Source organism: Macrobrachium rosenbergii, chromosome 16 (assembly GCF_040412425.1).
Source record: "Macrobrachium rosenbergii isolate ZJJX-2024 chromosome 16, ASM4041242v1, whole genome shotgun sequence".
NCBI classification, from domain to species: Eukaryota; Metazoa; Arthropoda; class Malacostraca; order Decapoda; family Palaemonidae; genus Macrobrachium; species Macrobrachium rosenbergii.
This window is the reverse complement of record NC_089756.1, coordinates 9916556-9944391: the sequence shown is the minus strand read 5'-3', so window position 1 is coordinate 9944391 and position 27836 is coordinate 9916556. Positions and strand designations below refer to the sequence as shown.

Genomic DNA, 27836 nt, shown 5'->3' with positions numbered 1-27836 from the left:
GTTGTTGATAAATATAAGCAAAATTAATATTAATTTTTATACGTTACTGCAATTTGAATGGGTAATATTCCGTTTTCCTTATGGTTAAGTATATATTTGGATTAGTTTGTGACCGCGTGATCCCGGATTTGCCATGGATTAACCTTTTCTTTTAACCCTGGCAATTAACCATCTGGTATTCAAGGTTATACATGTTTTTGGATTTTGTAAGCCTAAACTTCAGTACGTCATTTTGTTTGGTCTTAGGTTCAGTTTGTGACAGCTCGATCCCAGATTATCCTGAATTAACTTTCTGTTTATTACCCTTTGACAATTGACCATTTGGTATTTCTTGTTCTATTTGTTTACTTTGTAACCTTCTTCATATTTGTGTCTCATTTGTGCCCCGACGATGCGTCAATAAACGTGAAAGCGCTTGGTACTACTGAACTTCTGCCTGTCTTTTTCCTGTGGGATTCGCTTATACACTGAAGTCACGTGCATCTACTGTGATTTTTTAAGCATATATATATTTTATATATATATATATATATATATATATATATATATATATAGTATATATATATATATATATGATATTTTATATGTATATATATATATATATATATATATATATATATATATATATATATATATATATATATATATATATATATATATATATATTTGTGTATGTGTATATATATATAGAAATCACAACACACAATCACTCAGAAATAAATTTCTGACTCACGACGAACCCAGGTCTCGACAGGGGTTCTGTTCCACGCAAAAAAAGCCATCATAAACTGAAAACCGTTGTAAGCTAGACAAAAAATCGTCTGAGTGAATAAGAAGAAGCGTGGAACAGAAAGAAAACCTTACTTTTAATGCTTGGGCATACCAGCGAAGTTTATTCAACTTCCGACTCAGCTGAAACGAGTCGGGAAGTTGGGGAAAACTCGCTGGTATGCAAGCAGTTAGCTTGCCCAGGTAATTCCTTTTGGGGCACATTCAGGTTCCGACTTCTTTTAGACTTGTATGGCCCAGTTTAACGCCTTCTTTCCAAGAATCCCGACGTGAGTCAGAAATTTATTTTTTCACTCAGAAGGGATAATTGAATGAAATGTTGTCTATTGGGTCATTGCTGAGTCGGGAAGTTGGGGAAAACTTCGCTGGTATGCAAGCAGTTAGCTTGCCCATTTCTCAGGTTCCGATTTCTTTAGACCATGGCCCAGTGGTTAACGCCTGCTTTCCACCAGACCTGGGGTTGATCCCGACGTGAGTCAGAAATTTATATATATATATATATATGTTTGTGTGTGTGTATATATATACATATATATATATACCATTGACAGGGTTCTGTTCCATCATCATAAACTGAAAACCGTTGTAAGCTAAAAAATCGTCAAGAAGCCCAAGAAAACCTTACTTTTAATGCTTGGGTGTATTGAAAACGATGTAAGTGCATTTTTATTGAGTTTTTCATCCAAAAAACCTCCAAATTTTTATTATTCAGCCTTTCGTAGCCGTATTTCTTCCATCAGATCAGCAGCGTAAGCTTTGTAACCTCGGAACATGCGTCGTAAACCGGGAAATAATTTCTGATGAATATATTTGAAAAGCATCGTAAGCCGGACCCATCGTAACCCGGGGACTACCTGTATGTATGTATGTATATTATATATATATATATATATATATATATATATATATATATATATTGTTACGTGCACGTCTTGGCTGATCAATTTATTACTTGATTTATGTAATTTTTCATGGCCCTGCATGCCAAGAACACACGTAACCTGTCACTTGAAGCCACGAATTAACCTCAAAGACAGTCATTAATTAACCAAAGGTCGCCAGTTAAGGGTAATTAACGTTAACAAAGAATATTCAAGGAGTAAAGACTTTATGATAAACGTCACCAACTGTGGACGCAGAAAATCTCGACTCGTTAAGATGGTATCAAATACAAAACGCATCAGTTCTTCCAAACAATGGACCCGAGACACAAAGAGTGCATAGAGAATTAAAATGCCTTGCTTACCCTAAGTCCTAGTTATTTTTACTGGAACAAAGTGGATGAAGCTAACAATATAATAATTTGGCTTAATCTTAGACTTCGTACAAGCGATTACCGAAAATGGTGGCTGGAGGATGAAACAAAGGAAGTGGAAATACAGAAAAAAAGATAAAAGAATTGACGAAGTTTTGAACAATAGCACAGACTTTACCTTAGGACGAAGCGTTGCTGCGCATACAACGGACGATCGGAAGACCTGGAGATTAATTCTTCACTTCACAATTCTTCACTTCACAATTCACTATTAGAAAATGATAGACAAAGGGCGGAGAGGCCAAAAGACGTCTGATCTCCGCGATAGTTCAAATCTCTCTCTCCTTGTCTGACCAGCGCTGGGTCAAACAGGGGATGCATTCATGTCCTGAGGCGTCTACGCTTTGTCAAAAACATTTGCCAAGAGGGACAGGTAGAAAAAAAAAGACTTTAGGACCACCTATCTTAAGGTTGGATATGGAAATTTTCCTACAGGGTGAAATGCCTAAATGCTACCGAGTTCCTTCCTACATGTGAACGTTACAATTTAAACTGCCTACGTGACTCGGCCGCTACCCCGGACATTGGTTCATCTGATATTACTACAAAGAAATACATTGAGGGCGAACAGCAGTAATATAATATATATATATATATATATATATATATATATATATATATATATATATATATATATATATATATATATATATATATATACACATATATACATATAGATATATATACATATATATATATAATATATATATACACACTTACAGTAAGCCCCCATTATTCACAGGGGATGCGTACCACACCTCCTTGCGAATAGCTAAAACCCGCGAATACTTAGAACCCTTCTAAAAACACTTAGAACTGCCTATTTTTTACAAATATGCATCTTTTAAAATGTTATGGCTTAATTCACTGTATCCAGTAATATTGTATATATTCTTATATTGCTTTTTTATTATAAATTGCAGTCATAGCGATCAATGTTTTGTTTTGGAAATCGTTTATGCAGTGTTTATTTCCCCAAGTTTAATTCAGTTCAGAGCACTTTTCTTGCTTCTAGTTAGTGTAAATGAATCTCTAGATACTTTATTTAAATGGGGCAAGGTTATTTTTTGTTATACGAAATGTTTTTAAGTCGAAATATAACTAAAATACGTCTCGTTGTGAAATTAATTTATCTATTTTTTTTTGTTAATAGATGACGATGGCCGTTTGGGGACATTTGTTTTATGTAAAAAAAATTCAAGATTCCCTTCGCTATTTTCACTTGATTTCATCATAATATGAGCTTTATGTATATATCATCTATCAGCACGAAAATAACAGTAGTGTGTTCTTTCATCCCCAGTAGTTTTGATTAAAATACTTTCTCTCCAGTTTTAATTATGATCGAGTTTCATCCATGTTGGCAATGCACGATAATTTACAGTATAGTCATTAGCAGCTTGAACATAGTTTTCTCAGCTTCAGCTACAACTAGCAGCTTAAATTTAGCAGTTTATTTCCTTGATGATCTTTTATCCATACCGAATAAGGGTGTAATTAAAAATATATCAGTCCTATTCTACTTAGTGTCATTTGTGCTAGAAGATACGGTAATTGTTTATTACTGCACGATGGCTGAAATACAGGCAGTCCCCAGTTAATGGCGATCCGTTTTTACGGCGCTTGTTTAGCGACGAAAATCGGCAATTTTTGGCACCGAAAATCGGCTATTTCCGCTTATCAATGCCGATAATTGGGTATTGGCACTGATACATACCTAACAGAGGTGTCGATAACCAACAATCGACGCTTTTCGGCGCCAATTTTCGGTTATCATCACACCCTCAGAATGGAACCCCCGCCGATAACCAGGGACTGCCTGTACCAGGGAAACGGCTGTTGTTATCCGATTCGGTTATAAGCAAAACAACAGTTTCTTGGTCGGTTGTTTATGGCTTTACGCATTTAAGCAAGAGTATAATGTTACTAACAATACTTTTATCATTCTCTTATACTTTTTTTAACTAGAAGATGGGATAAAGAGATGAAGGAAAAGTTGTCTATTGTAATTTGGTCTCTCTCACTGCCTGATTATGCTGCTGCCTATGCCCGTGCGAAATTTAAAAATATTTTATAAATAATATTGTCTCGGTATTAATTGCTTACCCTATTGCCATTTCAAAATCGAATTATTGACAGGCGAATTATTGTAACTTGAGCATTACCTGAGTATTTTAATAGTTTTATCATAAAAAGTGCTTTTAGTCATAAAAATGAGATGAAAATACAGTAATTAGTGAATATTTCTCAGTGAAAAATACTGCAAATGGGCAAATTTTCTGCAAATAATGGGTAGATACCTTCCACAGAGAAATCTGTGAATACGTGAGTCCGTGAATCATGAGATCGTGAATATGGGGATTATATATATATATATATATATATATATATATATATTATATATATATATATATGTGTGTGTGTGTGTGTGTGTGTGTGTGTTTATATGTGTATATATATATAATTTTTTATAAATATTCTGCTGTTCGCCCTCTATGCATTTTATTGTAGGAAAATAACGCAAACAAAGACAAGAAGGCATCTTCATATATGTAGGGATGGGCTGGGTATTTCAAAAAAGTAACGTCTTTAGTTAGCATTGGGGGCCTAACACTATAGGGAGGGCTCACCAAGTAACCTCTAGTAAAGGTGGTCTTAAGCTTCTTTTTCCCCTATTCTATGTATCGGCGATGTTTGTCCAAATTTCAGACTGCCCCGGGGCATAAAGACATACTGATGTGAAAACAACTCAGCGTTAGACCCAGAAAGAGGTCAGAGAGAGCTGGGAGGTCGTGCAAAGCACACGCGTTATGTGTAATAAATTCTTTGTGCTTCCCCTCTTACTGTTTTTCATTGGTATTAGTGAGCTGACCGGGTTCCTTTCAAGACTTCTGATGGTCAGTTGCATGCGCAGCTACCTACGTCAACGGTAAGTTTGAAATTTGCCAAATTTCCGTCGACTCGCTAGTATCTCTTTCTGTATTTCCAGTTCCTTTGTTTTCCCTCTTCGCCACCATCTACGAAAATGGTATAACCAATGTATTTTTATGAAGTCTAGTGTAAGAATAATTAATATTGCTCAGCGACTGTGTAAACTATTCTTGTGCAGTAAATAGGAATTAGACAAGGTTAAGTAAATAATTTTCAGCATTCAGGCAGCCTTGTGTCTTGATCCCATTGTTCAGAAGAGGATTAGCCCTCACTAATACGAAACTGTGCTATATGTACGTCAGATATATACTTAGCTATAGTCTCCGACGTTCCCGACAGAAATTCAAATTTCGCGGCACACGCGACAGGTAGGTCAGGTGATCTACCATACCCGCCGCTGGGTGGCGGGAATAGGAACCATTCCCGTTTTCATGTCAGATTTTCTCTGTCGCTGGTTCCGGCAACATCTGTTGTTGGTTCCTTCTGCTTTGATTTTCATTTTTCGCTTGCTGAGGATTATTTTGGACTGACCTTTGGTGACGTATTGGATCTTTGGCTTGGCATACGCTTTTGTGGACTGTTTTTGATTTTGGCTTTGGTATTTTCTTAAGAATGTCTGATCAGAGTGTTGCACCGGTGTTTCGTGTGTGTGTAAGGTCTGATTGTAAGGTGAGACTACCGAAAGCTTCTGGTAGATCCTCATTCTGTGTGTTTGAGGTGTAGGGAGAATGAATGCTCTTTTGAGAACACGTGTGTTGAATGTGAGAATCTCACTGAACTGGAATGGAAGGCGTTAAACTCTTATGTACGCAAGTTGAGAAGGACAGAGTTAGGAAGGCTTCTTCCAGAAGCGCTAGTAGGTCTCTTTCCAAGGAGGTAGATTTAGATCCTAACACTCTTCCAGATTCTCCTGTCACTCCAGTTGTTTCAGCTCCTTCACCCTTCGTCGAACCTGTGGATTCGTCCGTCGGAGATGGCTGCAATGAAGGCTTCGATCCGCAAGATGCAGTTGCGGATGCGCTATGGAAGAAAAGAAAGTGATAAGTGATAGTGATTTGTGTAGTGTCCCCAGTGTAGTGGAGGGGGCGTCTGACCGGCTCCGCATTGCTCCTAGGCCTAGACCTCTTCCAAACTCCCAGACCCAGTGGAGGAGGAATGTCGACAGCCGCAAGGGGGATGAAGAGCGCTCCCAACGGTCAGGCGTCCCTTCGGCAGCGCCTGTTTGTTGCGCGTCCCAGGCTGCCTTAGATCGCCGTAGAAAAGGGATCTTAAAGAAGTGTTTCTCTTCTTCTGCTTCTTCGTCTCCTAAACGTGGTTGGAGTTCGGCTGAGGAGTCGCGTCCTTTGAAGAGGACTTGGAAGGCTCCTAGAGGAGACGCCTTGGATTCTAGCCCTGAGCGCTTTCCTGAAGGCTCTCCTGTTTCGAAGAAGAGGACTCAAGATCTCCCTCCTCTTCTTCTGGTGTTCAGGAGTCCACCAAGCAGATCCTGGTAGGCCTCCAGGCTCAACTCGCTGCTCTTGCTGGCTCTTTATCAAAGAGCTCCTCTCGTCGGAAGGATGCCTCTCTTCCGATTAAGTCCTCCAAGAGACTCTCTTCTCCCAGCAAGTCGTCCTCTAGGAAGCGTTCTTCTCCTGTTAAGTGCCCTCCAGCAGCAGGCGCTCCTCTCCTTCCAGGCTCTCTCCTCTCCTGGTAGGCGCTCCTCTCCTTGCAGGCGCTCCTCTCCTGGTCCAGGCGCTCCTCTCCTTGTAGGCGCTCCTCTCCTGATAGGCGCTCTTCTCCTGGTAGGCGCTCCTCTCCTGATAGGCGCTCTTCTCCTGGTAGGCGCTCCTCTCCTGGTAGGCGCCTCTCTCCTCGGCGCTCTTTGTCTCCGAATAGCGCTCTCCACCCAGGCGCTCGCGCCATCGTAAATCGTCGGTCTTCTCCTGTTGGAGATACTTTCTCCTCAGTCAGACGCCCTGCTCGTTCGCCTCGTAGAAGTTCCTCTCCAGCCTCCCTTTCGTCTGTTAGGCGCCCCTCTCCCAGCAAGGGCTCCTCTTCGGTTCGAGCTGCTTCTTCTGTCAGGCGCCAGTCAGCTTCTAGGCGCTTCTCTCCGGATCATCGTTCTCCAGTGGACAAAGGCTCTTCTCCTTCTAGGCGCTCTTCTTCTGATAAATGCCCTGCTACTTCTAGACGTTCTCCTCCTCCTTCTGGCCTGGAGGCGTTATCGGAGGACGATTCTCCTAAGGACATCACAATCTCTGATTACAAGAGGTTGACAGCTCTACTAGTCCAGGAGTATGGAGATTCCCTCAAGCCTGCTTCTCCTCCTTCCCCTGGTTCTATGCTCTCGAGCACCAAGGCTTCGAAATCTTCCTCTCTTGTGAAAATGCGCCCCACGATCTCCATGAAGAAAGCTCTTAAAGGTTTCGGAGAGTGGCTCTCCTCAAAGAAGGATGCAGGCAAGACTGTCTTCTCTTTGCCTCCTCTGAGGCTTTTGGGAAGAGCAGGAATGTGGTATGAGACCAAGGAGCCTATGGGGTTAGCTCTCCCCTCTTCTGCTGGCTCAGATTTTTCTTCGCTGGTAGATTCTTCCAGAAGACTCTCCCTTAATTCGGCCAAGGCTTCTTGGGGACTGTGTGAACTGGACCATTTCCTCAAGGGCCTTTTAGAGCGTGCTGGAAGTGTTCAACTTCATGGACTGGTCTCTTGGGGCCTTAGCCAAGAGAAGTCTTGAAGAGGATTCAGTCAGTATGGAGGACCTCAGCAGTGTGTTGTCTTGCCTGGACAAAGCTGTTAAGGGACGGCTCGATGGAGATCGCTTCCCTGTTCGGCACTGGCCTGCTTAAGAAGAGGTCAGTCTTCAGCGCTTTCCTCTCTAAATCGGTCTCTCCTTCCCAGAGGTCTTCCCTCTTGTACGCTCCTCTTTCTAGCCATCTTTTCCCACAAGAAACTGTAAAGGAAGTCTCTCGTTTCTTTGTCGGAGAAGGCTTCTCAAGACCTTCTAGCTCAGTCGTCGAAGAGGTTGAGACCTGCTGCGCCATTGCTAAGAAGGAGAAGCCCCCTTTCAGGAGCCCTTTCGTTCATCCAGGTCTATTAGGAGGCAAAAGACCTGAGAGAAGATCCAGGCCTTCAGGACTCCCTTCCAGGAAGTCCAAGTGAAAATCAAGTCCTCCAGACTCCAGTAGGTGCCAGACTTCTCAAGTTCGCCGAAGCCTGGGCACAAAAGGGGGCGGACGAATGGTCCCTCTCTGTTTTGTGGAAGGGGTACCTCATTCCCTTCTTTTCGAAACCTCCTTGACTACAACTCCGAGGGAGTTATCGGCGAGATACAAGGATCCTGTCGGAGGCAAGCCCTTCTTCTAGCCGTCGAACAAATGCTAGAAAAGTCTGCAATAGAACCGGTGCAAGATCTTCACTCCCGGGATTTTACAACCGTCTTTTTCTTGTTCCAAAATCCTCGGGAGGGTGGAGACCGGTCTTGGACGTGAGCTCCCTGAACTCTTTTCATCATCAAGAAGAAGTTCTCTATGGAGACGACGTCTTCAGTTCTGTCGTCTCTCTTCGTCAAGGAGATTGGATGGTGTCCCTGGACCTTCAGGATGCTTACTTCCACGTCCCCATCCATCCCTCCTCCAGGAAGTTCCTAAGGTTCATGGTAGACGGCAGAAGTTTTTCAGTTCAGGGCTCTTTGCTTCGGACTTTCCACAGCTCCCCAAGTGTTCACGACCATTCTCAGGAATGTGGCTCACTGGTTGCACTTGGAGGGAGTGAGGATTTCCTTGTATCTCGACGATTGGCTAATTCGGTCCAGTTCAAAGAACCGTTGTCTGGAGGACCTTTCTCGGACTTTAAACCTGGTCCAATCTCTAGGACTTCTTGTGAACCTCGAGAAGTCTCAGATGATTCCTCAGCAGGAAATTGTCTACCTGGGGATTCGGATGGATTCTCGGGGTTTTCGAGCGTTTCCCTCCCTGGAAAGAAGGGAACGCTGCCTTCAAAAGGTGACAGACTTTCTGGAGAAAGACAGTTGTTCAGCGAGGAATGGATGAGTCTGCTGGGGACCATTTCCTCGCTGGAACAGTTCGTTTCTCTGGGAAGGCTTCACCTCAGACCTCTTCAGTTCTTCCTGAAAGAATCTTGGGATCGGAAGTCCCAAGACTTGTCGGATTCCTTCCAAATATCATCTCTGGTAAAGGAACAGCTCCGTTGGTGGTTAGACCCAAAGAAGCTAGGTCTAGGAATTCCTCTACAACAGCCGAGCCCTCGCCTAGTGTTGTTCTCAGACGCAGCGTCGGAGTCGGGCTGGGGAGCGACACTAGGCTCGGAAGAAGTGTCAGGTACCTGGGACACGGATCAGAAGGCCTGGCACATCAATATGAAAGAGCTGGTAGCCATTCACCTAGCTCTTTCCAGATTCGAACTTCTGGTCAAGGGATCAGTAGTTCTAGTCAACTCCGACAACACCACAGCCCTGGCTTATATCAGGAAGCAGGAGGGACACATTCCTTCTCCCTGTACATTGCAGCAAGGAACCTTCTGTTGTGGGCGGGGAGAGAAACATCGTTCTCCTCACCAGATTTGTTCAGGGAGAAAGGAATGTGAGGGCGGATCTGCTCAGCAGAAAAGATCAAGTTCTTCCCACGGAGTGGTCCCTTCATCAGGAGGTTTGCGAAAGGCTATGGTTCCTGTGGGGAGACCTCATATAGACCTCTTTCGCAACCCATTGGAACAAGAGGTTGGAGAACTACTGCTCCCCAATCTCGGACCCCAGAGCAGTAGCTATAGACGGCCTTCTCCTAGATTGGACGGTCTAGACGGCTATGCTTTTCCCCCGTTCAAGATCCTAGGGGAGGTAATCAGGAAGTTCAGTTCGTCAGAGGGCACCAAGCTCACCCTGATCGCTCCCTTTTGGCCATCCAGAGACTGGTTCACAGAGGTACTGGAATGGATGATAGATTTTCCCAGGTCGCTCCCTCTCAGGAGCGATCTTCTCAAACAGCCCCACTTCGACAGATTTCACAAGAATCTTCCCGCTCTAAACCTAACTGCCTTCAGACTGTCGAAGGACTGGTTAGAGCGAAGGATTTTTCGCACAAGGCTGCTAAGGCTATCGCCAGAGCCAGAAGATCTTCTACCTTGCGCCTCTACCAGTCGAAGTGGGAAGTCTTTAGAGATGGTGCCGATCTAAGAAAGTTTCCTCTTCCAGTACCTCTGTAATGGAGATTGCGGATTTCCTTCTCTACCTAAGGGAGCAATGTAACCTGGCTGTTTCCACCATAAAGGGGTATAGGAGCATGCTGTCTTCAGTCTTCAGACACAGAGGTCTGAACATCTCGGATAATAAAGACCTTCACGACCTTATAAGGTCTTTTGAAACTTCAAAAAATAAGTCCCCTAGACCTCCCAGCTGGAATTTGGACGTGGTCTTAAAGTTTTTGATGTCTAACAAGTTTGAGCCTCCTCCTCGATCTGCCTCGTTCAGGGATTTGACCAGAAAATCGCTGTTTCTTTTTCGCTCTTGCTTCTGCCAAAAGAGTGAGCGAATTACAAGCCTTGGAAGGTTCTGTAGGCTTTAAGAAGGACTCTGCAATCTGCTCCTTTCAGCCTCTCTTCTTAGCAAAGAATGAGAACCCTTCAAAACCTTGGCCTAGGAGTTTTGAGGTCAAAGGACTCTCCGATCTTTCAGGACAGGAGCTGGAACACACACTCTGTCCAGTAAGAAGTCTTAAACATTATTTGGAGAGAAAGAAACAGCTCAGAGGCAACACTGAAAGTCTTTGGTGTTCTGTCAAGGATCCTTCAAGAGCAATTTCCAAGAATGCCCAGGCTTTCTTCATTAAGGATATTATAAAAGAGGCTCATCTTTCATGTAAAGAAGAACATTTTCAGCTCCTAAGAGTTAATGCTCATGAGGTGAGAGCAATAGCTACTTCTCTAGCTTTCCACAAGTCTTGGTCCCTCCAGTCTATTGTGGACTCTACATTCTGGAGATGTAACTCAGTGTTTGCTTCTCATTATTTGAGAGATGTAGAGTGTGACATATGAGAAGTGCTTCTCTCTAGGAGCTTACGTATCCGCGGATTCGGTGCTGGGTCAAGGAGCTGAAGCTAATCCTATTTAATTTAGTGTTATTTTTAATTGTTTGTTGTGTTTTTATGGTCGGTTGAAAAGAGGGTTGCAGGTCTCTCTCTCTTTTCATCTCGTTTCACTAACAAGGTTAGGCTTGGTCAGGTGGTCGGTTTTGGTTGTTAGCTCCTTGTATTTTTATTACCTAGCTCTGTCATGTAAGAGGATAGCCCCCATTGATATGATTCAGGTAGAGGGCTCTGTCTTGTAAGTGGGTTAATCCCCATTGACACGATCCATAACAGGCTCTGTCATGTAAGTGGGTTTTATCCCCATTGATATGATCCAGAAGGGCTGTCAGTCTTAGGTCACTTCCTCGCTGAAGCTCTTGAGGCATGCAGACTCATAGACAGTATCCATGAAGTCTTCTGCCCAATCAGGTAAGAACCATGGTTTTTGTTTATTCCTACAACATATGTTGTTTTCCCGTTTTTTAGTTCTTTTTGTCTCTTGCCCTCCTCCAAGGGTGCCAATCAGCTAAGTATATATCTGACGGGTAAGTTTCATGTACAAAAATGATATTTTTATGATAAAATAAAGTTTTGTACATACTTACCTGGCAGATATATACGATTAATGGCCCGCCCAGCCTCCCCTCAGGAGACAGGTGGAAGAGAAAATCTGACATGAAAACGGGAATGGTTCCTATTCCCGCCACCCAGCGGCGGGTATGGTAGATCACCTGACCTACCTGTCGCGTGTGCCGCGAAATTTGAATTTCTGTCGGGAATGTCGGAGACTATAGCTAAGTATATATCTGCCGGGTAAGTATGTACAAAACTTTATTTTATCATAAAAATATCATGTTTACTAGATACGGTAGCATCAAAAGTGGTTGGTGAAAACTGAGTGAAGAGAGTACATAGAAGGCAGTACTGTAAGACTTATGAGGTGTGACAACTGGGAAGGGATATACAGAGACAGATGGTGGGGGAGTTAAGATTTACAAAATGGCAGTTGAAGAGAAGAAGACAGTCTTCAAGTTATGGCAGAAGACAGGCAGAGAAGAGGAAGAGGAAGAGATGTATACGTGCAAGCAGAAGAGAAGGGACACTAAAAGGCAGGTGGTAAGGACATAGAAGAGTAGGAGGTAATGGAATCAGAATCTCAACACTGCAGAGAGAAACAGAATATACAGAATGTCAAATTGGCTAAGGAAAGATGGAAAAATTTGAATACTGGCAATGTGTATAGAACATAAAAATGGAGAAATTGATGTTGAAGAGGAAGAAATAATTGAACAATAGATCCTATGTTTAAATTCTGTGAATGGAAAAAATTAATATGAGCTGGTATGATAGAGGGACCAGTAGGGAACTGAATATCAGAGAGGCCCCATATAGAAGATAAAAAGTGGAAAAGTCTCAGGACTGTCAGAAATAACACATGATTTGCTAGTAGCAGTCAAGGAAGAATATGTGAAAATATGATAGGGAAAAGATAGGACCAAAAGTGAGAAGTTTTAAAATATGTAAAAAAAAAAAGGGGGGATATACTGCAGTATGGAATTATAGAGAAATACTGTAAGGTGGTTTTAATGTGTTTTGGAAATACTGTGTTGGAGAAAATGTGGAGAAAATCTGATAAAATTGATGGTTGTCAGTTTGGTTTAATGTCAGAAAAAATCAATGTAAGAGGCCTCTTTTATAATGAAACAGCCACAAAAGGACAAACTACCAGTGAGGTTACTGTGTTGTAACACAAGATCTAAGAGTAAGGACAGTGGTAGGTGTATCAGAAGAATTCGAGATAAATATTGTCCATCAAGGATTACCCCTGAGTCCTTTGCTTTGCTTTTGCAGAAGAAGCTACAAAGAAGTGCAGAAACAAGACCTCTCAGAGTTGCTATATGTAGGTAACCTAATCTGAAGAAGACCCATAGGATGAGGTTGTGGAGAAGTTTAAAAAATGGAAGAGTGGTATGTTGAGAACTTAGAAAATCAGTTTGGGCAATGCTTATGATGACTGGAAAGGACCAGAGGAAAAAGTAGTCAGAAAAATATCCTTGCGAATGCAGTGGGGCAGGTGTTAGGAAAACTTACTGCATTTCAGATGTAAAAGAGATGCTTACTTGAAAAATGCACATGTGTAATGTATATTGGATGCCCAAAATGTATAAGAAGGGCAAATGGGGAAGAGAGGGAGGTGGAGTACCCTGTTGTGGTGCAAAGGCTGGACTTAGAAGATATAGAACATTTGTAGTACTGTACTGTACCATGGAGGCATACTAGACATTTAAGCAATTATTGAGAGCATCAGAAAGAAGGGTAGTAACCATTTGGATGAGATCCCTGTAGGGGATAGTGCCGTCAGTGCACCTCACATGGTGCGCTGTATGCATTACTTAAGGTTCTTTGCAGCGTACCTTCAGCCCCTAGCTGCAACCTCTTTCATTCCTTTTACTGTACCTATGTTCACATTGTCTTTCTTCCATATGACTTCCCACCCTCACTAACAATTGTTTCATAGTGCTGTCTCTCTTCCATATGACTTCCCATCCTCTCTAACAATTGTTTCATAGTGCAACTGTGAGGTTTTCCCCTTTACACCTTTCAAACCTTCTTACTGTCAATTTCCCTTTCAGCGCTGAATGACCTCATAGGTCCCAGCGCTTGGCCTTGGGTCTAAATTCCTTACTACTGTACTGTATTCCAATTCTTATTCCACTTGGATGAGATGGAAGAAGATTTCGGCTACTGATAAATGAAAGTATCCCATTAATAAGTAGCAAAAACACATGATGCATGCATAATGCTTGTACTACCATGTCCTGAAGAGATATTAACACTGACCAAAAAAGAAAATGGAAAATTCTTATTGTCCTTACAGAATACCAAGATTCGTGGTTAGATGTGGTAGGAAGGACATTGCCAATGAGAACTTTATGGACAGATGTGGTGTTCCATAGCTAAAAAACAGTTAGATCTAAAAAATAGGATTGTTTAGGCATGTGGTGAGAAAGGATGGAAATTAGTTAGTCAGAAAAGTAGCAGGATAAACACCAGTAGGAAGGCCCAAGAAATTATGGTAAATGGTTTTAGATGAAGACTTGGACCAAATGGGAATTCAGGCCAAAGTGCACAAGATTTAAGAGATGGAGAGAACTCATTTCCCACTCCAAGATAGGAAATGATGCTGTGGAAATGGTGATTAGGATATGGATTTTAAAATGGTGCACCATGAGCTATTGCAGATATTGCTATGGTAACTATGAAAATACATCTTTCATATAAATAACTTACCATGTACAGTAATTACATAGCTATAGTTTCTAATTATCGTGGCAGCTTAAATTTTGAAATTCACAGCAGTGTTTCCATTGTTTTAGTGTAGATGACTAGCCCCGCCCACTTTCAGCAAAGAATAGGTACAGCACAGCTGAAGAGCTCAATTCATTTCTGCCAGTTAATGACTGAACTTCAGTTGTCTTGAGCAGCTTTATTTTGTATTTTGGTCGCTAGATGGTTGTATTTGTTCTCCATTCGGTGAAGTATTCATTACAGTATTTTTGGTAGCCTTCATGCTGTTTCTAGATAGCTTAGGTTTATTTAGACCTGGTTTTCACTGATTACAACTTTATTCCTGACGATGTCTGACTCTAGTGCTTAGCCAGCTTAGAATGTACTCCTAAATTGGGTGTAGCTGATTTACCAGTTCTGTCAACTCCTTTACCTGCTTTTTCCCCATTAACCGGCCCTCTGACTAGTCCACCCACTCCCATGCTTCTGACCCTAATGCCATTGCCAGTCTTGAAGCCTGTGTTGACCAGAAATTCAGTCTCATAGTTAATTCTATTGCTCAGTTAGGGCATCGGTGAAAGCCCTTATGGACAAAGTAGTGCAAATGCAGTGTCAGTAAAGGAGGTGGCTACTCATCCTGTCAACGCTCCTGGAAGGAGGCATTCTGGAAGTCCAAGGGAGGTCGGCGGGGTTTGCCCACGGGTAGTCGCTCCCTCAGTCGAGCCTGTTGACCGGTCCCAGGCCTCGGCGGCAGACAGCCATTGGAAAGGAGTTCGAAAGGATGTGCATGAGCTTTCTTCCAGTGCTTCGGATTCCAGCCCGGATAAGAGGCGCTGAAGGCACTTCTCTGATAAATCCTGACGTTGAAGAGGCGGTAGCATTATGGAACGCTCTTCTCCGCCTCCCTGTAAGCATCTTAAGGAGCCTGATCGCAGTCTCAGCCGTCTTATAGCTTCTGGGATGACCCAGAACATCTTTCTCCTGAGCGTCCAGTGGAAGAGCCCCAGTATTTGGCGCCCAAGCGCCTATCCAGTTCCCAATTGCGCCCATCGTTGTCTTCTAGGTGCCCAGTGCCCAATCACCCAGTGCCAGTTGCCATGCGCTTGGCGCCACCTTCCATCCACTCGGCACCCGCTGTCAAGCGCCTGGCGCCACCTCTTCAGTTGCCTGCCTCAATTATTCGCACTCATGTGGGGCATGATCCTTCGCTAGCGCCCATTCAGTGCCAACTTGATGACATTCTAGGATGCCTGCAGTAACAAAGTACCTTCCAGATTTGTCTCCTCTGATTTCTTCAGATGACAAGGTTCTTGACCAGGCACCTACTCCCATGGCGTATGCAGCTCTTCTCAGATATTTTTTGGTCGCTTTTCCATCTTTCTTCTCTCCAACTGCCCCGGCTTCTCCTGCCTGTGTTCTTGATGAGGAACCAGCCTGTTGAGAGTTCCAGGCTTCCTTAGATGGTACTTTCCTCCTCATCCAGGAAAGCCTTGAGAGATATTGGAGAGTGGCTCTCAGAGAAGAGAAAGCAGGGCAAGGCGGTGTTCTGTTCGCCTCCCTCTCGTCTTTCATGTAGTAGATGTCTCTCTTATGCCACTGGAGAAGCTCCTTTGGGAGTCGCTGCCTCCTCCCAGGGGACTTCTCTGGCCTTACTGATTCATCCGGAAGGTTGGCCTTTGCATCAGCCAAGAACATGTTCTCATTTATGGAGTTAGACTATTTGGTCAGGAATCTTTTTAAAGTATTTGAAGTACTTAGCTTTTTAGACTGGACCGTTGGCTCCCTTGCAACAAAGAGTGAAGACTGGTGATCTTGCAGAGGACTTGTCTGCAGACTGGCTGAGTGTGCTTTCTTGCACAGACAAAACCATTAGGGATGGCTCCCTGGAGTTGGCTTCCTTGTTTTCCATAGTTGTACTGAAGAAGAGGGAACTTTGGTGTTCTTTCACACCAAAGGTGTTGCTTCTACCCAGAAATCTGTGCTCCTGTTTTCACCTTTGGATTGTCTTCATCTGTTTCCTCAAGCAATGGTACAAGAGATAGCCTTGGATCTTCAAAAGAAGTCGACCCAAGATGATCTGGCTCAGTCAGCCAAACTTCCAAAAGAGCCAGCCTTGTTTGGTGGTTAGGCGGTCTCTCCTCTACAGCAGCAGCCCTTTTGTGGCAGTAGGGCAAGATTTCAGCCCAGGCCCCACTCCAATGTGCGTTCAGTCTGACCAATTAAAAAGGTCTCCCAGAAAACCTTTCTCTCTTAATTGAAGATCCTATCCTGTGTGTGCCAGTGGGAGCCAGGCTTCTCCATTTTTGGGAGAAATGGGAAACCAGAGTGTAGAGCAGTGGATTTCAATAGTTCTGAAATCTCCCTTTAGTGGTGATGTCCATCGCATTGACAATCTACTTTGTTGGCTCAGAGAGGTATTCAGCCCTTGCAGAAGAGGTCTTGTCTCTTCTCAAGAAAAGAGCTGTGGAGGTGGTCGAGGGTGTCAGCACGGGAGGTTTTTACAACCATCTGTTTGTAGTCCCCAAGGTATCAGGGGGTTGGAGACCTGTCCTCAACGTCAGTGCCCTGAATTTATTTGTTCAGAAAACGAAATTCAAAATGGAAATGAGCCAATCAACTCTTTCATCCATTTGCCAGGGTGACTGGATGGTAACGATCGATATGCAGGATGCATACTTCCATGTCCCTGTACATCCAGACTCCAGGAAGTACCTAAGGTTCCTGTTTCAGGGCTCTGAGCTCTGGCCTCTCTACAGCTCCACAAGTTTTCACTCGTGTTCTTGCCCCTCTCACGAGTTGGCGCCACCTCATGGGCATCAACAGCTCCCTGTACCTAGACGATTGGCTTCTTTGCTCTCCTTCAAGAACACAGTGCATGGAGGACCTTCAGAAAACCCTCCTCCTGGCTCAGGAGCTGGGTTTGCTCATCAACTTACCAAAATCTCAACTGACTCTGACTCAAGTAATTCTCTGTTTGGGGATGACAATCAACTCTGAGTTTTCAGGCTTTTCCGTTCCCCAAAAGAGTCCAGTCATGCCTTCGTACGGTCTGTAGTTCCTCTCCCTCCCATCCTGTTCAGCCAACAGGTGAATGAGTCTCTTAGGAACCCTGGCATCTGTTGAGAAGTTCATCAGTCTCAGAAGGCTCCACATGAGGGTACTGCAATTCTTCCTGAAGGCCAGTTGGAACAGGAAAAAATACCCGGACTCGTTTGTATTTCCAATAACTTTGAAAATCTAGGAGAACTTGCGGTGGTGGCTTTCAGAAAGAAGGCTTTTAGAAGGGAAGTCTCTCCTTCCTCTGAACCCCAGCCTAGCCTTGTACTCAGATGCTTCAGATCTGGGTTAGGGCTCTGCTGGGAGTCATGGAAGTTTCCAGAATTTGGTGACCAGGAGAGAGGAACCTTCACATCCAACATGAGGGAATTGAAGGCCATTCATTTAGGTCTTCAATCATTTGCAAAAGCAGTGTTCAACAAGACAGTAGTGGTCCACTCTGACAACAGCACCGCTCCGTCTTACAAAAAGAACCAGGGAGGCACTCACTCCCTCTCCCTCTACGAAGCAACAAAGGACCTCCTCTTCTAGGCAAAGAAGAATCAAACCAAGATAGTGACAAGATTCATTCAGGGCAAGTTGAATGTGCTAGCAGACGAGCTAAATTGTCGCAGACAGGTCCTGCCCATGCAGTGGAATCTAGATCCACAGGTATGCACCGACCTGTGAGAACTGTGGGGAAGGCCGTCGGTAGACCTGTTTGCAGCATCGAGGAACCGTTGCCTCCCGTTGTTTTACTCGCCAGCCCTGAACCCTCTGGCATGGGTAACGGATGCCATACTCCAGAATTGGTCCAACTTGGACCTATATGCCTTCCCACCATTCAGCATGGTCAGGGAAGTTTTGAACAATTTTTTGTGTCTTCACAATGCTTCAATGACCCTAGTGGCTCCGTTCTGGCCTCGAAAAGAGTGGTTTCCGGACCTACTCAGACTTTTAGTGGATTTTCCAATATCCTGCCACAGAGACCAAGTCTTCTCAAACAGCCGCATTTCTGATGATTCCACCGAGGTCTGTCTGCTCTTGCGCTGACAGGATTCAGACAGTCAATGGACTTGTCAGAGCAAAGGGCTTTTCAAGACGAGCTGTAGAGGCAATTAATTGCAAAGTGTAGACGCCAGTCTTCTTTTAGGGTCTACTAAGCTAAGTGGGCAGTATTCTGCAGCTGATGTAGGAGACATGACATCTCTTCTACTCAATCTCTGTGATGCAGATTGTGGATTTTCTGCCTTTCTTGAGGACTTCCAGAGGTTTATCTTCTTCCACCGTCAAGGGATACAGAGCTGTGCTACGTTCTGTGTTTAGACATAGAGGCCAAGATCTAGGATCTGATCAGGATATCAGTGATTTGATTAAGTCCTTTGACACAACCAAGCAAAGTATGACAAACTCATTTGCATGGAATCTTGATGTTGTCCTTAAGTGTCCTTTGGGTCCTCCATTTGAGCCCCTTCACTCCATCTCTTTTAGAGACTTGACAAGGAAAATTCTTTCTTTTTGCTTTGGCTACAGCCAAAAGAGTCAGCAAACTGTGGGCCATAGATAAAAGAGTCGGATTCTCCCAAGGAGACACGATCTGCTCTTTTACCTTGGGTTTTCTGGCTAAGAATGAGACCCCTTCTAAGCCCTGGCTCCTTTCTTTCATCATCAAGAGTTTGGTGGACATTCTTGGTCCAGAGGAAGAAGAGAGAACTCTTTGTCCTGTAAGGGCATTGAGGCATTACCTGAACAGGACTGAGGGGATCAGAGGTCCCTCTAGTAACCTATGGTGTTCAGTTAAAAATCCTTCCCGACCACTTTCCAAGAATGCTGTGTCATTCTTTTTAAAAGATATTATCTCTGAGTCACACTCGAGAATTCGGGAGGACCTTTTACCTGTTTTTAAAGTTAAAACCCACAAAATTAGAGCTGTTGCTGCCTCATTGGCTTTTAAACATAACATGTCCATAGCCGCAGTTCTTCAGTCAACTTTATGGAAGTGTAAATCAGTGTTTGTTGGAGACGGTGTTTGATAGTTGCAGTACCTTGGGTCCGTTATCTGTGGCTGGCATGGTATTGGGGAATGAAGCATAGGAGTTATTCTCCTATTCTTTATCTCTTCACCTTGATATAAGCTGTCAAGTTTTGGAGAGCCTGAGGGTACTGCATACCTGGAATACCAACCAGTCTTTTTAATGGATGGGTAGTGGCTTTTAATTTTATGTAGGGGACACCATTGTCTGGTTGTCTTTTTTATGGTACTGCGCCCAGGGCAAGGGTACTTTCTGAAGTTTTGCTAGCCATGGGAATAACTCCTTTGCTGCATAACTTTCTGTGTTGCTTTTAGCCATCGAATACTCCCTCGCTACAAAGCTCTCACTGAAGTAGAGGCACTACACAGCTATAACGCCTTGCCACAATGGGTTAAGATGAGCACCAACCAGAGGCAGTATTTTCCTGCAGTAACTCTCTTACCAGGTAGGTTACAACAAGCATTTTAACCAGTGCTAGCTAACATTTCCTGTTTCAAAGTTCATTTCCTGACTGAAATGTTTTGGAGTAAAATATGTCCATTCATCCCATCTCCTGTCAGTATGGGATTCAGCTATGTAATTACTTGGTAAGTTACTTATATGAAAATGTTATTTTCTTGATAAAATTAAGTTTCATATATACTTACCAAGTAATTATGGATTGGAGCCCTCCCTCCTCCCCTCTCATGGACATAAGGGCACAAACAGAGTGAGGTTTTCTGCCAAGTCGTTTCCAGTACTCCCATTGGTGGGTGGGGCTTGTTACCTACACTAAACTATTGAAGCGCTACCACAATTTTTTAAATAAAGGCTGCCATGCTAATTAGAACTATAGCTATGTAATTACTTGGTAAGCATATATGAAACTTAATTTTATCATGAAAATAACATGTTAAGTGTGTTTGATTCATTGTATTTTTAATTAGAAATATAGTTTAAGAAAACAAGCAGGGCCGTAGATATACTTTTAGTTAGGATGGTATTTTGGCTCATCACACTTTAGGTCGTAGCAGTTTGACTGTACACGTTCATGTTCATTCATGTTGGTCACATGAAAGTTTTCGGTCAAGGTCTAACATGAAATTGTGCAATATCAATTTGTAACAATTCTGTTTTGAGAACTACTGTATAACTAAAGCATAGAATTGAAATGACATTGCTCATAAAAAGAAAGAATGCATTCTACATTCTGTTATTAGCCTAATTTTTATGTTCTGAACCTGTTGCTTTCAGTTTGATCCTTCTATGAATATTCCTTGGCATTTTAAGGTGCAATTTCGTGATCATAAATTGTCTTAGTAACTTGAACTAAGGGAATTCAAAGTGTAGCTGTCATTACTTCTGTGACTGTCATAGCAAAGAAGGGGTTAGAGCTTGATATATGTGTGGGTAGTGTTGATTTTATGAACACTGCAAAATTAAATTAATTTATCGTTATTTTGTATTTCTTCAGTATATCTTATGATGTCACGTGGCAGTAATGTGATGACTGATTATGCTGAGGAAGTGCTAGCATGGATGCAGAGGAAAGAATTGGAACATCCTTCTTACAATGGAAATTCTCCACAGGTGAAATTATTATTTTTTTTTTTACTTAGCTGTAACACTTTTGTTTCTCTTTACTGTATGGTGACTTTTTTGGATATGTTATCTCCAAAGTTTCTTTCAACAAAGCTTAAAGATATTGATAAATAATAAAGTTGAAATGAAATATTGTATTAGTACGTACTCATCAATATACAGTACTTAAGAGGTACTTTAGTTGAGTTGAAATCCTAGACACAATATTGTGTTAGTTACCTTAAACTACTGCATTTAATAGAGAGGAAAATTAGAAAATATAAAGGAAAGAAGAAGGGTTTAAGGATAAAACAGTTCTAGACATCAGTATCAAAGAATTATAATACATCACAAATAGTGAGTTGCATCCTTTTTTTAAGCAACACAAGTCAAAACAAGTCAATGGGTTGAAGGCCTATTGGTAGTATTGTGATTGTTTTGATTAACTTTCTTATTAATGTTGAGTAGTTTAGTCAGGTTTCTAGTAGACACTTAGGTCTGCTCCAAAGGATTAGTTCCTCAGGAATAGTTGAAACCTAATGTAAGACAAAACTAAGACTTTTTGTAAGTAACTTACCAAGTAATTACTTTGCTATTAGTTCCTACTTTTCGCAGGACCTTAAGTTTTAAAATTTTGCAGTAGCACTCATATTGTTTTGGTGTAGGTAACAGACCCTGCCTACTTTTGGGGAAGAATAGGTACAACCAACTCGGGTATTCAATCCATTCCTGCCGCTCATCGACTGAACATTGGTCGTTGGGTAGCTTTTGTTTTGATTTGTTTTCACTGGTTGTTTGTGGACATCGCTGAATTTGGTGAAGTACGTTGTAGTTTTTGGTAGCACTGATCAGCTCTTTTCCTTAATTGTGACTGGATATGTCAGACTCAAGTGGTCATAGTATTAGGTATTGCAGCAAGGGCTGCAAGACGAGGCTGACTTCTGCTAAGTATGACACTCATACTATCTGCACCTCTTGTAGAGGGCAAAATTGTTCTCTTGACATTAACTGTGACAAGTGTAAGGAGTGGGATCAGGTTAAGTGGAAGACTTTAAATTCTCATTTAGTCAAAGAGACAGAGAGAGGAAGGCTCCAGAGGTGTCTGTCCTTTCGACTCCTATGATAGTTTTTTCCCCTATTCCAATTCCTCTATCTTTACCTGTAACTCCTTTACCTGGCTCCCTACCTTCCAAGCCCAGTGCCTTAGCCAGCCTTGAAGCCCGAGTAGATAAGAAATTTAGCATTATGGTAAATACCATAACCCAATTGGGCGCTTCCGTTAGGATCTTGATGAATCAGTCGAGTGCAAAAAGTGTCGTGTCAGTGGAGGAGGGGACTACTTGTCCCGCCAACGCTCCTAGACCTAGGTCCCTGTCAAACTCCCCTAAACCTGGGAAGAGGCAAACTGAACGTCCAAGGGAGGCCAGTGGGGTTTGCCCATGGGTAGTTGCCCCCTCAGTTGTGTCCCGCTGACACTTCTAGACCTAGGTCCCTTTCAGACTCCCCTAAACCTGGGAGGAGGCAAACCGAACGTCCAAGGGAGGTCGGTGGGTTTGCCCACGTGTAGTTGCCCCCTCAATCGAGCCTGTTGACTGTTCCCAGGACTCGCCGAACGGCCATTGGAAAGGCGTCTGAGTGGATGTGCATGCTTTATCGTCGAGTGGTTCCAATTCCAGCGCAGATAGGAGGCGCAGTCAGCTCTTTTCTGACGTTTCCAGACCAAGTCGAAAGGTCAGGAGCTCCTGAACACATTCCTCCGCTCCCTTGTAAGTGTTCCAGAGATCTGGTTCGGAGTCATGAATCTTCTTGTAGCTTCTGGGACCAAGAAGACACCCTGATGTCTCCTGAGTTGTTTATACCGCAATGCTTGTCTAAGAAGAGCACTGATCGGGCAGTGTCAGCAGTGCCTGGTAGGGGTGTGTTCAGTGTTGATCGAGCGCACAGTAAGGGCAGACAGCATTGCAGTTGATCACTTGTCTGGTGCCAGGCGTTCGGCTGGTGTCAAGCAGCCAATTGTTGATACTACCGATGCGTTTCGAACGTTCAGTAGCATTCGAATGCCCAGTGGTGTACGTTGGGGTGTGGATGTTGAGCGCACTGTCCGAGTAGAGTGCTCTGACCTTCGTTTGGCGCCTGATCATCATACATCTCCTGTGAAGTCTCGCCGGACCCAGTTGCCACACTCACCGCCTCGTTTGGCACGACATCCTGACAAGCATTTAACATCTCATAATAGTGCTTCTGATCATCTAACACAGCCAGTTTTGACTAGTGTCAGCATTCCGGTGGTGCAAGACTCCTCTCTGGAACCGATTCATTGTCGTCTCGATATCCTGAACCTTTTAAAGAAGCCTTCGGCCACAGTGCAAGAACGAAACGACTTAGCTGCTTCTTCAACCTCGTCCTTCAGCCAAGATAGGCTTTTCGTCAACGGAGTTGGATCATTTAGTGAAAGATTTATTCAAAGTCTTTGAAATATTCACCTTCCTTAATTGGACAGTGGGAGCTCCGACAAAGAAGGCTGAAGATTGCACAGCTCTACCGGACAATTTCACTGCATACTGGTAAGGAGTTTTATCTTGTGCGAACAAGGCAGTTCATGATGGATCACAAGAATTGGCTGCTCTCTTTGCCTTAGACATACTGAAGAACAGGGGGCTGGGGTGTTCGTTTGTCACTAAAGGAGTCACTCCTTCTCAGAAGTCTCTGCTCTTCCCCCCCATTGGACAAGATAGTCTGTTTCCCAGGGCTACTTTGGAGCATGTAGCTTCGGAGCTTCAGAAGAAGACTACCCAGGACTTGCTAACGCAGTCCACCAAACGCCCAAACCAGCAGATTCGGACACCTGTGGCACCAGTTAGTGCAGCTTGGTATGTGGTCAGGACTGATGCCCTGCTCTGCTGCCACAAAAAGGCCACTGCTGCAAAGGAGAGGCCGCCCTTACACGCAGGCTTGGTATGTGGTCGGGACTGATGCCCTGCTCTGCTGCCACGAAAAGGCCACTGCTGCAAAGGAGAGGCCGCCCTTACACTAACAGGTGCCACAGGTGTCCAAATCTGCTGGTTTGGGCATTTGGTGGACTGCGTTAGCAAGTCCTGGGTAGTCTTCTTCTGAAGCTCCGAAGCTACGGTCATCAAGTCATCTACCAGACCCTCTTCTAGCAAGTGAGGATCCAGTCCTCCTTGTGCCAGTGGAAGCAAGACTTCTCCATTTTTGGAGGAAATGGGAAGTCAAGAGTGTGGAACCATGGGTGAAGTAAGTTTTGAGGGAGGGGTACTCAATCCCATTCAATGCAAAGCTCCCGCTGGCTTCGGCACCCATCAGCTTGACAGCCAATTCCTTAGGTTCACAGAGGTTTTTGGCCCTGTCAAAGGAGGTTACCTCTCTGCTCAAAAGAAGGGGCTGTAAAAGTTGTGAAAGACGTGAAGTCAAATGTAAACGCCACAAAATTCAGGATGGAAATCAATCAGTCAGTGCTGTCCTCCATTCATCAAGGGGATTGGATGGTTATGATAGACATAGAGAACACATACTTTCACATTCCAGTCCACCCGGAATCCAGAAAGTACTTGAGATTCATGTTCCAGGGCAGGATCTACCAGTTTCAAGCCCTTTGTTTCAGTCTTTCAACAGCCCCACAGGTCTTCACCAGGGTTCTCACCCCAGTAGCACAGTGGCTACATTTGATGGGCATCAATTATGCCTGTGTTTCAACAACTGGATCCTACGCTCCCTGTCAAGAAACCATTGCACGGGGGACTCACAGAAGACTCTCTCCCTTGTCCAGGATCTGGGCCTTCTGATCACCTTTTCCAAGTCACAACTAGTCCCAACTCAGTCGCTCGTCTATTTAGGGATGATGATCGACTCTCATTTTCCGTCAAAGAGAAGAATTCTTTCCTGCCTGCAGACGATTCAGAAATTTCTCGTTCTTCCTTCCTGCTCAGCCAAAGAGTGGATAACCCTCTTGGGCACTCTTTCATCCATAGAGAAGTTTGTGCCATTAGGGAGACTGCACTCGAGACCCCTTCAGTTCTTCCTAAAGGCCAGCTGGCACAGGAAGATGTCTCCCCATTACTCCCAAAATCAAGGAGAACCTTTGGTGGTGGCTGGGAGAAGAGAGATTCCTGGTAGGGAAGTCTTTATTCCCTCTGAACCCAAGCCTAACCTTGATCTCAGATGCTTCAGACCTGGTATGGGGAGCTCATGTACAGGACTTGGAAGTTGCAGGGACGTGATCGCAAGAAGAAAGATTGCTCCACATCACTGTACAGGAGCTGAAAGCAATACACCTGGCTCTTCAGCAGTTTGCTTTGGTGACACACAACAAAATAATTGCAGTCCACTCGGACAGGACGGCGCTGGCCTACAGAGGAACCAGGCGGCCAGAGATCTCATTTGGGCTCAGAACAACCGTACTGATTGTCGCCTGCTTCATTCAGGGCAAGATGAACGTTCTTGTGGACGACTTGAGTTGCCACAAACAGGCCCTACTGATGGAGTGGACACTGAATCCGCAGGTGTGCCCCGACCTGTTGAAATGGTGGGGGAAACCGTCGATAGACATGTTTGTGACGTCGAAGAATCATCGTCTTCCCCTGTATTGCTCACCAGTTCTGGACCCTCTGGCTTTGGCAACAGACACAGTGCTCCAGGACTGGTCCGACCTTAACATGTATGCCTTCCCACCATTCAGTATGGTGAAGGAAGTCATCAACAAGTTTCAGTCTCACAGCACCCCTCGAGTAGGATGCCTTGATGGCGTGGACATTTCCACTTTCGAAAAATTTTACTGCTTAGGTGAGTCAGAGAAGGGATCATGTTTTGGAAGTGGTTTGCATTCAAAGCTAATTGTTGGAGTTGTGGTGTTGAGTTGCCATTGATATGGTTTGGGCCTAAGAGGTAGTGATGGGATCTTCCCATTGCTATCTTGAGGGTGGAACCATCTGCAAGTGTATTGGTGCTGTCTCGAAAGGGTAGGGTATGGGGTGGACTGTTGGGAGTCAACTCCCACTTGTGCCACTGGTGGAGAATGCAAATACCTGACTGATCCACAATACTTTCTTGATATAACCAAGCAATTTTGGGCGGGTGGGTGAGCCGGTTGGGGTGTGGCGGTCTGGTGTGTGCCTGCTCGGCTTATTGGGGTCTCTTAGCGGGCTCTGGCAGTGTGTTGGGGTGGGGAAGGCTAGGCAGTAGAAGCTGCCTGGTTTTCCCTTTCTGATGTGTTGCTGGGGTCTGTGTGGGGGCCCTTGGGTGTCAGGTGTGCACTTTTTAGACTTTGCATGTGAACTGGCAATAATTTATGGATTTGGCAACTAGTTTTCCCTCCCCTGGATCCGACAACTCACCGGCACTGGCAATGACTTCTGGCTTGGAAAAGAAACTAAGGTTGATGCAGCCTCTCCACAGGGAACTCCACAAAAAGATTCTAAGAGTTATGAAAGTCACCGTAAAAAAATTTACATTTTTGCATGCATATGAAATACCCCTTGAATGCCATTATGAATATATTTTTGTATTATTTAAACAATATGGGAAAATTTTAGAAATACGTATGAAATACAATAAAGATGATAAATGGGAAGCTTGGATCTCTTTTGAGAAACATGAAGATGCCTTTAGTGCCACATGTAATATTGAAAGTATTCTTCTTCATAATTGTAATAAAAGGGAACACTTTGTGACAAATTCCCTAGAAATTTAGATGTTTTATCGCCCAGCTGACTGGCATGAAAATGAATCTCCGACTCTTGAAAGTAATCTGCAGATTACGTAAACTCTCCCAATGGCTTATAGCAACAAAAGAGGAGAATTATAATTATTTTAAATTTAGTAAATATTTGCAAAAGAAAGCAGGCACTATAGGAAATGGTGACATTTCAAGATTTGGTAAGAAATTTATTCTTATCCATGCAAAATCCAAAACACAATCACTTATGCTTTGCAGTTTAAAAGTAGATGACAGTGGAATGTTAGTAGATATCAAACCCCATATTAATTATAGTTATGGAAGAGAAGTAATCTTCGGCAGGGATTTATATGACTTCAAAACGAGGAGATATTAGATATGTGTCCAAAACAGGTTTGGCAGGTAAGATTCCAAAAACTACAATGATGATTATTACTTTAGAGGATCATAATGTTCCGTCTCATTTGTATAAGAAAATGAAAGGGTGTCAGTATGCCCATACAAACAAAAACCATTACAGTGCTTCAACTGTTTCAGATATGGTCATCCTTGTCGAGTCTGTAAAAGTGACAAGTTGTGTGACAACTGTTCTGCATCAGCTCATGGTGAATGCACATTAGGCACGCAGTGCATTAATTGTAGTTGGGTCATAAGTCCAGTGATAGAAAATGCCCATGCTTTCAAATGGAAACAGCTGCTCTACTAAAATCAGATGCAGAGCATATAATTGTGGGTTATGCTAGAAGACTTTTAAGTAAGAAACAGAATTATGCGAAGGCCTTGAAATCAAATATCAGTAAGCAAGATAAATAAAAAATTCCAGGTAGGCCAAAGAATGCAAACATGAGTTTAGATATGAATGCTCAGCTTCCGATTCAGATATCACTACATGTACCTCCAATTTTGGATATTACTCCCCGTCCCTCTGCACCTTCTTCTCCTAAGATGAGCAGCCCTAGACTGTTATCTCGGGTGCTCTCTCTGCCTAATTTAGGAGGGGAACTCGTCACTCAAGAACATGTTAATGCTCTCATAACAGAGGGAAAATACCAACACACCCCCGCACTTTTCAATAGAAAAAGAGGGAGACCACCTTCCTTTTCCCCTCCAGTTACGAGACATGCTGAAATACCTAG

The 27836-nt window shown here is 43.5% G+C and overlaps 1 protein-coding gene across 5 annotated transcripts in view; it reads left to right on the top strand.

The window, feature by feature from the left end:
• The window catches only part of CycJ (Cyclin J), a 196926-nt gene that overhangs the window by 40805 nt on the left and 128285 nt on the right, over positions 1-27836 (top strand). For all 5 annotated transcript variants that reach the window (XM_067118365.1, XM_067118363.1, XM_067118367.1 and 2 more), the window contains exon 2: positions 20902-21017. In XM_067118365.1, the coding sequence (XP_066974466.1) occupies positions 20910-21017 (108 nt within the window). In that variant the 5' untranslated portion in view covers positions 20902-20909. The remainder of the gene's footprint in view (positions 1-20901; positions 21018-27836) is intronic.